At 46.1% G+C, this 9,936-nt stretch overlaps 1 protein-coding gene across 43 annotated transcripts in view; it reads right to left on the bottom strand.

The window, feature by feature from the left end:
- Positions 1 to 305: 305 nt before the first annotated feature.
- LOC119160740 (peptidyl-prolyl cis-trans isomerase-like 3) overlaps positions 306 to 9,936 on the bottom strand; it is a 96,806-nt gene continuing 87,175 nt past the window's right edge. For 39 of the 43 annotated variants that reach the window (XR_012887788.1, XM_075881025.1, XM_075881028.1 and 36 more), the window contains one exon: positions 306 to 461. Coding sequence is in view for 39 of the 43 variants with exons in the window: in XM_075881028.1 (XP_075737143.1) it covers positions 338 to 461 (124 nt within the window). In the remaining 4 variants the exon portion in view is untranslated. Of the gene's footprint in view, positions 462 to 6,034; positions 6,169 to 9,936 lie in introns of all 43 variants that reach the window. The other 4 variants (XR_012887787.1, XR_012887785.1, XR_012887786.1 and 1 more) reach the window with 1 other exon arrangement.

Raw genomic sequence — 9,936 nt, 5'->3', positions numbered from 1 at the left:
AAAAGATAGTTAACTTCCATGCCACTTTTTCCTCGGCTCATAAGCTGTGCATTGCAGATACATATACATGTGAGCCGTACAAAGAGAAAAAAAAAAAGGTAAAACTTCCCGACTTTTCACATGTGGGCTGAAAATTCAGCAGTTACCACACATAACTCTTATAATATAGCCATGAAAATGTTGTCTAGAATAGTGACAAATAAAGCTGTAGCACTCCTCTCTAAACTTGAAATGAATGACTGAACATCGTGATACAGATGTTTGTATTTTCAAAAAACCATCAAGTTTCCAAATAAGACCACCTCTTAGAATCTGTCACAGTGCTGTTTATTGAAACCTACTCGGCAAATGGATTAGCATGAATAGTTACAGAGTTTAACTTGATATCTCGAAGAGGCCGATACTTTGGGTTCACCGGCACCTTTTCGAGTTCTTCCAGGGTGTCCAAGCCGTCAATGACCCTGCAAAGAAAATATGCCATTAAAAATTATTAGAAAGCTGGAAACAACTTAATGTAGTACACCATTCATGGAAATCTCTTTCAAATTGCATATTCCCAATTTTCCTATTGTGAAAAAACGTGCTTATTCCAAACGTTGACAGAAGATGCGCACTTGCTTTTTTTTTTTTTTTCATTATTGGAAGCTGTTGACCCAGTACATGTGCTTTGGAGTGTCCATTCCGTCAAGGTGCTACAAATTGTTAAGTAGCTTATCACGAATTTATATCAAAAGCGCTTGCAGTGGATGAAGTAGGGAGAGAGACGTGAGCCATCGGTAACACGGCAAACCCATTTTAATAACAATAAAAATGGCAAACAGTAACCTGACACTCAGAATTCACTCTCCAAAAGAAACATGTACAGAATAATCGGCTATACAACGATACCGTTAACTAACACTGATCCAAGTCAGGTTCAGTCCTAAGCCTTAATCTCTCCCTAGGCACTATGGCGTTTCGGTGGCTACTCTCATGCCCTCCCGCTATAGTAGAACATTCTTACTGTTTCTATGCCACTTATGGAGCTACGACGAAGTGGGTACCGTCCTGAAAGACGCCACTAAACAAGCTCCTGATTTTCATTGCCAGTGTCCCAGTCTTATCCATCATCTTCTGTCCACTTCCTCGTCCATGGCCTCATTTACAACACTCTCCAATGACTGGTGTGGGAATAGAGTTAATATACATGGGACACATCCATTTTGGCTCGAAGTGGAACAGCTGTAGTCCCCCAGTAACTGCTGTGCAAGGTTGCAGCTAGTCCGGGCAGTCTCCCTCATGTCTTGCGAGATCAACAGCTACTTCCTGGGCTTCTTCAACGACATCCTTCAGAAACGGACGGCTGTACTGCTTCCGCCGTTGTAGCCAGGCTGACCTTTTTGACCTTCGCAGTTCGAAGCTCCACAGCACAGTGCCAGCTCGTCCTCCGTGACTTTCCATCACAGATCGGGTCCCGTGACACGAGCCTTTTTCCGACCAATCTCGTACGTGAACGTGGCGCGTCTGCCCACCATCGGGATCTCGCGTACGTGCGCCGCATTTCAGCACTCGGCGCGTGCCTCGTGCCCTCTCACTTATGACATTGCACCCCCATTTTACGAGGGTTTTTTTTTTCTCTCAAAAAACTACTATTGTTTTTTCTTCCTGTGATTTCGACCTTCTGTTCTGTCGGTGCAATAACTTGTGGCCTAACGTGCGCAGGTTGATGTGTCAGCTTCCATCGCCGCACGTTTTCTTCGATATTCATTTAGTACAATATCACACTATCAACACACTTTCACCAACATGCACTTCACTCGACTGTTCATACGTTCATCAGTTCCTCATCTAACACGATATGGCTACACTCACAAGAATAACTGCACACAATACTAACCACTCAATATTCCAAACATGTGTACAATTTCGAATAGCGGCACAAAATCTACTATTATAAAGAGCTCAACTCAGCCTAAGGTGATCTATCAAGTCGCTCATAACGTATTCCACAGTCCATAATCTATTTTCCACTAAAGGATTCAGCAATCAAATACAAGAGGCTTAAGTCTCCGCTTCTTCACATTCGCGTCTTTTGAGCTTTTTCCTGCCCCTACTCGCTATCCCCTGTCTCGCATGCTCGCTACAGCTCATCCCACTGTTAATGTTCCGACCACACCTCTTCAACCTTCCTAGGCTGCGTCCTATCCTTCACAACTTTTTCTGCTTCCAAATACAGAAAATCTACTTTAGGCGTTCTCACAGCATTCTTTCCTTTTGTTCTTGTGGGTCGATCAGCAACCTTTCTTGGGTCCTGGTAAATGCCTCGACTTTTCAGTACCTTTCGAGCTGTCCGCATTCCTTTTAATTTTTGAGTTTCACCACAAGCTTCCGAGACATTCATCATACTGCTTTCTAGTGTTTTGTCTCGCATAAAGGCGTGCTTTTTTCAATATCCAGCAACAAAGCATTATTCCCAACCTCTTTGTTGTCTGTAGGCGTCGCTTTCTCTCTCTCCGTGACCTCTTCAACAACAATGGCATCTGTTGCCTAGCTACTACTATCGCCAACGTTTGGGCTCTTTCCCTTCCGCTTTCCACTTAGAAGGTTCGTCTCCTTAGCACAACCGACGTGCTCTCTACCCTTTTGCTCACTGGCAATGGAACTCTGAAAATCGGGCACACTGAATTCTCCCGATGAAACCTCTATACGACTTTTCTCATCCCTCTAGTGCCCCTTTTGGCTAGTGACAGCTGCTGTTTGTACTCAAGCTCCTGTTTTTCTCGAGCATAAGCTTCGAGCGTTAACGTATGTTTTACTTCAAGTTCAGCGAGTCTTGCCTCTAACTCCTATTTAAGCCATTCTCTCTCCTGTTAAATGAACTTTATGCTCTCGTCCTTATCGAGCTTTCTCTCCCTAATAGCTCTTAATATCTTCTCCCAATTCATCCTTGCAACCCCCGACGATTAAGTCACTGGGCCAGAAAAGGGAAATTTTTTAGCTGGTTCGCCAATTCATGTCACGAATTTATCTCGGAAATGCTTGCAGTGGATGGAGTTGGGAGAGAGACGCGGGTTGGCGGAAACATGACAAACCCATTTTAATATTAAACAAAATGGCAAACAGAAATCTGACACTCGGAATTCACTCCCCCCCCCCCCCCCCCAAAAAAAAACAGCCTTATGAGATCGACAGATACCTTACGGGCTTCTTTGCCAACACCAGGGTGTCTACCAATTTGACTTTTCCAAATTCCCTGACTTTTCCATGTTTTCCAAGATGATTAAAAGCAAATTGCATGACCATTGCATCTGCTTGGAAAACTCTGTACACAGTAAACAAGCCCTTGAGTAACAAAAAAATCAGGCGCTCATATAAATCAAGTAAACATATTTACCACATGAGCTCGAAATGTACTCAGCACGTGCGGTGAATATGAAAAAATATTAATATCTGGGCAAAATAAAACCTTTGAGACAGGAAGTGAGCAAGCTGGCTGTTTAATGTTTCAAAACACCAGTAAGCAAACACACGAGTTGAAAGTAACTGCAGCTTAAAATCTGAAGGAGCCTGTGATCATGCAGCAACGCAACCAAAGCTGCTAGGAAACCTGAGACCTGGCCCCACATGCGCATTGCGTCTCAGTGCATGGCTTTTTGAAGCCGTGCTGCACCCTCTCCTTGTACAGAGAAAGACAGCAGGTGGCTAAGCGAAACTACGCTCCCCTCTTCCTTCACTGGGAGAAGACGCAGCTCCGCATCGATCAACGCGTGGAGTTTAACATCCCAGAACTACCATACGATTATGAAAGACGCCGTAGTGGAGGGCTCCAGACATATCAACCACCTGGGGCTCTTCAACGTACACCCATTGATTGATATGTGGAGTTTAATGTCCCAAAACCACCATATGATTATGAGAGACACCGTAGCAGAGGGCTCCGGAAATTTCGACCACCTGGGGTTCTTTAACGTGCACCCCTAATACCGTAATATGAGCACACAGGCCTACAAGATTTCCGCCTCCATCAGAAATGCAGCCGCCGCAGCCGGAACTCGATCGCGCGACCGGCGGGTCAGCAGCCAAAGGAGGAGGAAACAGCTTTAATGACGCCAAAAATGGGTCAGCTGAGGGAGGGCGATAGGGTCAAGGAACAAGAAGACGATGAGCCCTCAGGCCGCTCTAGGTTGTCGAAAGTCCGTGCGCTTCGGCGACCCCTATGCCCCAGCGTACGATCCGGAGTCGGTCGTCCGATCGTGAGCTGCGCAGAGCAGCCTCCCATCGCTCCTGTTGCTCAGCCCCCGCAAAAGGGGGATTCGGCTTGTTTGGACAAGTTCTATATGTATGATGAAAGTTGATTCGCGGTCTCGAGCAGAGACCAGAATGAGGTAAGGTGTGATGCGGGTGAATTTTAGAATACATGAAGGCGGAAATCAAGGTGCCCGTTTGGAGTCAGTGCCAAACGATTTGCTCAGCCTGGGACAGTGATTTATGGGCTGGTGGGTAGACCATGTGGGAATTACAGTAATGTAAAGTAATCTCATGGTAGGTGAAAAGGCACTCTCGCGCACTGTGAAAGGAAGGCACACCGTCCACTGCTCGGTTGACGAGTGCTCGGGCTTGCTCATAGACGGCTGTATTCCCAGGATGTCCACAATGCGCGGGAACTCACAAAATGGTGATTATTCCTTGAGGGGGAAAAATTGTAAAATACGGTAGCCGGGTGCATGAATTCGACGCATAGCAAAATTACGAATGGCCTTTTTTGAGTCTGAGAAGATATACTCCGCCTGGGTGTGAGCAGTTGCTAACGCAATCGCTGCTTCTTCCACCTCGACTGGTTGAGTCACTCGGTCGAAAGAGGCGCTACAAAGAAATTTCTGGGCACTGTCCAATACCGTCACCCCAGAGGCTGGACAATTGGAGTATTCTGCGGCGTCGAAATAAGCGACCGGAGTCGAAGATGCGTAGAGCTTATGAAGCCATCTAGCCCTGGCTATCTGCTAGTTGTGATTATGGATGGGTTGGGTACTTTTAGGCAATGACGGTATTAAGAGACTGTCGCTAATGCGTTCTGGAGGTGCTTTTGTGGAGGTGGTGCATTTTGTGAGGTTGATTTTGAGGTGCTGAAGGAGCAGCCTTCCTGTTTCGTTTGCAAAAGACGGGCGTTGTGGCTGATGAGGTGCGCTTCCATTAGTTCATCAATTGTGTAATGCACCCCCAACTGGAGAAGATTGCTCGTAGAGGTGCTCTTAGGCAGGTGCAAAGCAGTTTTATATGCTGTGTGAATGAGACGATCTATCTGATCCCTCTCTAGAGATGAAAGGGGCAGGTCAAGGAGAGAAATAGTAATTTTACAAAGGCAGAATGTTTGGACCAGACGGCGCGTGTCCACTTCACGCATGCCACTGTGGCGATTAGAAATGCTCTTTATGAGGGCGAATATATTCTGCACCGAGCGCCGTATAGTACTTATGGCTATGGAATTGGAGCCGTTATTGGAAATGTGGAGGCCTAGAACTCTGATATTGCTTACCTGAGGGATGAGTTCATCACCCAAAGATATGGATATTTCTGAAGGGGAAGGGTCTCTGGGAGGAATGAGAAGCTCAAATTTAGGAGCTGAGACACTGCGGCCAATGCTCTATGCATATTCTTGTACTGTTAGTGTTGCTGTCTGGAGGGTGCATTCGATTGTGCCACAGTTGCCCATAATGGTCCAAAGTGTGATGTCATCGGCGTACAGTGAGTATTCTAGGGCTAGTATGATAGCTGATTTCGCGCAAGAAGAGTCAGAGTTATATTAAAGAAGAAAGGAGAGAGGACGGCCCCTCCTACCTTCACCCTACTTCCGAGGGTGAAGGTAAGAGATTTAACAGATACTAAGTGTATCTCGACAGTTCTCTTCGTTAAAAAGGCCAAAACATATCTGTAAGTGCAAGAAGCCATGTTGAGCTCACTGAGGTACTTAAGAACAGCCGCATGCCGGACATTGTTGAATGCTTTAGTCAAGTGCCAATATTTCTTTTGTAAGATGTGGGAAGTCGCGATTTAGTACCTCCTCTTTGAGCTGGAGCATCACATCTTGGGTGGAGAGCCCTGCCCCGAATCCAAACATTGTAGAAGGGAACAGGTGATTTGGCTTCATAAATCTGTTATGGTGATTGAGGCTGAGAAGCTCCATAAGTTTGCCTGCACACAAAGTAAGGGATATAGGGCACAAGTTAGCTAGGTCAAGTTGTTTGCCTGGCTTTGTGATGAATGTCACTTTGGCATGTTTCCGCTGGGGAGGCTGTGTGCCTTGTTCCCAGTGCTGGTTAAAATACTCAGCGAGAACCTTGGCTGAGCCTGCGTCCAGGTTGCATAGCGATTTATTGTGGCGCAATCAGGTCCTGGAGTTGAGGTGATGCGCAGCTGATGTAATGCAGCGCAACCTCTGCCTACATTATGGGACGGTCTAAATCTTGGTTTGGAAGGCCCCCATATTCCGACATGGACTCGGTCGCGTGCTGCGGAAAGTAGGTTTTAATTAGGGTTAGTAATATATCTTGTCCACACTTCTTCGTTAGGTGAACTAGCCGTGTTATAAGTTTGCTAGTTTCAGCCTTCGATTTTCATTGTTCTAACAAGTGACGTAGAAAAGACCACGTTTTCTTAAGGTGAAGGCTTTCATCGAGCCAATTGCATAACTGCATCCATTGTTGAGAGACAAGATTATTTGCGTGCTCTGTGATGAGGTTGAGAGTCATCGACATGTGATGCCGCAATGTGCGGTTGTGCTTTTGCCTAAGCTAGCGTCTTTCAATACTCTGATAAGCCTCCCATAAGCGCATCAAACGAGTATCGACCGGATCGTTTCTGTGCTCAGTTGGTGCTTGTTTAGTCGCTAATTTCAGAGCTTTTTTTGTACTTCTGCGACCCATGTATCATAGTCTGAAATGGAGGTGCCCTCTATCAGCACGCGAAGTTTTCTAAATTGATCTCAGTCTACAATAGAGTCAAACACGGATACAGCGAAACCTCGTTAAACCGTACCCACGTAAACAGTAGTTTTATTTTAAAAGTAGTGAGGTCAACTCCCCGACTCGGCAGCCATTGAACATAATGCATTTTGTATCTGCATAAGCCATACTAGCTTATCGCGTATCTATCGGTTAATAAGTAGTTTTTCCAATTTTCGTTGCGCACTCGTCGCGGCATGTCGTCCCCCACTGGGCCTACCGACAGAACAGCAAGCCCCAGAGATCGAAACACGCCTCGCTTGTTTGTGTTGATGATGATGGCTGGATGGATGGATGGATGGATATGGCTGTACCCTTTAGATCGGGCGGTGGCTAGCGCCACCATGCCGTAATACCTAATGAACCAAAAACTATATTTTTTTTTCCTTAAAAAAAAGAGTTTGAGGATTCGTACTTTGCAGTGAAGAGTTTAATTTTCACTCGTGCCTTGACTTTAGCTACCAATCAGATAACCTCCTTCTAGTTAAGTCTACCCACTTAAAGTTTATTTTGCCCTCCCGGTCCCTAAACCCCAGTGCTTTGAAAAACTCTGCGCCATCATCCTGAACTATAGGGTGAAGCCCTTTACAGAACATTATCAAGTGTTCGGCAGTTTCTTCTTCCTCTCCACACGCACTGCATACTGTGTCTACCCCTTCGTATTTGGCCCGATATGTCTTGGTTCGCAGTAATCCCGTTCTGGCCTCAAACAGTAAAGAACTACCCAGAGTATTATCATAGATCCTTTCCTTGGCAATTTCCTGCTTAAACGTTCGATAGATCTCTAGTGCGGACTTCTTTATCATGCCCATTCTCCACATGTCAGTCTCCGTTTCCTTCACTTTCTTCTTAACCGATAGTTATTTTTGGTTTGGTCACCTGCAGTTTTCTAAGTATTTCCCAGTCAACTTCCTGGTTCGCTTCCTCCATTTTGTATCGACATTCTTCATGTACAAGTAGCTGAAAACCTTCCTAGCCCAACGCTCTTCCCCCATTTCTCTCAATCGCTTCTCAAATTTTATCTTGCTGCTAGCTTCCCTGCCCTCAAATGATGTCCATCCCATATCACCTTGTACTCCCTGATTTGGCGTATTCCCGTGAGCTCCCAAAGCAAGCCTACCTATTCCACGTTGCTTAATTTCTAATCTTGCTTGAACTTCTGATCTCATGCACAAGACCGCATTGCCGAACGTCAGCCCAGGAACCATGACCCCTTTCCATATTCCTCTGACAACATCATACCTATTGTAATTCCACAGTGCCCTATTTTTCATGACTGCTGCATTCCTGCTACCTTTAGTCGTCACGTATATTTCGTGTTCCCTCAGATACTCGGTCCCATTGCTTATCCATACGCCCAGATATTTGTATTTATCTGTTATCTCTAGCGTGACCTCCTGTATTCTAAGCTCACTACCTTCGTTGTCATTGAAAATTATGACTGCTGATTTTTCCTTACCGAATCTAAAATCTAACCTATCTCCCTCATTACCGCAGATGTCCATCAATGTCTGCAAATCTTCCTTGTTGTTGGCAATTAGCACTATATCATCTGCGTACATTAATGCTGGTAGTGCCTGATCAATAAGTTTTCCTTGTTTGACTAAAGAGAGGTCGAAGCCCAGTCCACTTCCCTCTAATTTTGCCTCTAATCCTTGTAGGTACATCATGAATAATAAGGGTGACAGGGGGCACCCCTGCCTAAGCCCCCGTTTTACCTCTGCAGGCTTGGATACCTGCTTTTCCCACTTTATAACTACCTTGTTACCTTTATAGATACCCTTTAAAAGATTAGTGACTACATGTTCCACGCCTAGTGTGTCCAGTATTCCCCACAATTCCTCTTGAACCACGCTATCGTACGCTCCCTTGATATCCAAAAATGCTAGCCACAGGGGCCTGTGTTCCTTTTCTGCTATTTCGATGCACTGCGTCAGTGAGAACAGATTGTCTTCCAACCTCCTGTGTTTCCGAAACCCATTCTGTAGTTCCCCCAGCACCCCCTCATCCTCTATCCACGCCTGCAGTCTTTCCTTTATAATCTGCATCGCCAGCCTGTAGACCACTGATGTCACTGTTATAGGACGGCAGCTGTGTTGGTGAGCGCCATCTGTTGGATTTTTCTGCAACAAGAAGCACTCGGCTGGCTAGGCTTCTGGTGTTGTCCACGCAATGGCGCTTTGCACAAACACGCAAACACGGTGTGAGCTTGCTTTGCTTTCTTTGTTCCTTTGGCGCCGTGCATAGGTGTTCTCTGGTTGATCCGTGCTGTACAGCTCTCGTGTCGTTTTTCACGTGTTGTGTATGTGTGCTTGTGCTGCTTCGTACTTGCGTCATGCCGAAGCTGGGACAAAAGCATCAAGTGCTGAAAATAGAGGAGAAATTAGACATAATTCGTGCTATTAAAAGTCGCACGAAAAAATTGGCGCTGGCACGCGAAAAGGACCTGCCGTTAACCATGGTGTGTGGAATTAGGAATTCCGGAGAGAAGTTGCTCGGCAGTGCTGCTGCAACTGCGAAAAGGTGCCGGCTATGCGGTACGGCGTTTTCGAATGCAGAGGAGGCGCTGGTGAAGTTGCTAAAAGCTCCATGGTCAAAAAATCTGCCTCTCAGCAGACCCCTGCTCATGGAGAAGGCCCTGGTTTTCCTCGCGGCTCAACCATGACAACTTCGTGTGCAGCAATGGCTGGCTGGCCAGATTTAAGGCGAGGCACGGCATTACCACGAGGACTGTTTCGGGAGAAGGTGCTGCTGCTGACGTGGATGGCGCGGAGCAGTGGCAAAATGGTCAGCTGAAGAACATCTAGGAAGACTACGCACCTGATCACATCATTAATATGGATGAATCGGCGCTACTCTTTAAGCTGCGACCAGACAAAACGCTCACGTTCAAAGGCGAGACGTGCACCGGCGGCAAGCATGCAAAAGACAGAATATCAGTGACGTTTTGCGTAAACAT

The sequence above is a fragment of the Rhipicephalus microplus genome, chromosome X (assembly GCF_043290135.1).
Source record: "Rhipicephalus microplus isolate Deutch F79 chromosome X, USDA_Rmic, whole genome shotgun sequence".
Classification (NCBI taxonomy): domain Eukaryota; kingdom Metazoa; phylum Arthropoda; class Arachnida; order Ixodida; family Ixodidae; genus Rhipicephalus; species Rhipicephalus microplus.
This window is presented reverse-complemented; position numbering and strand designations above follow the sequence as displayed.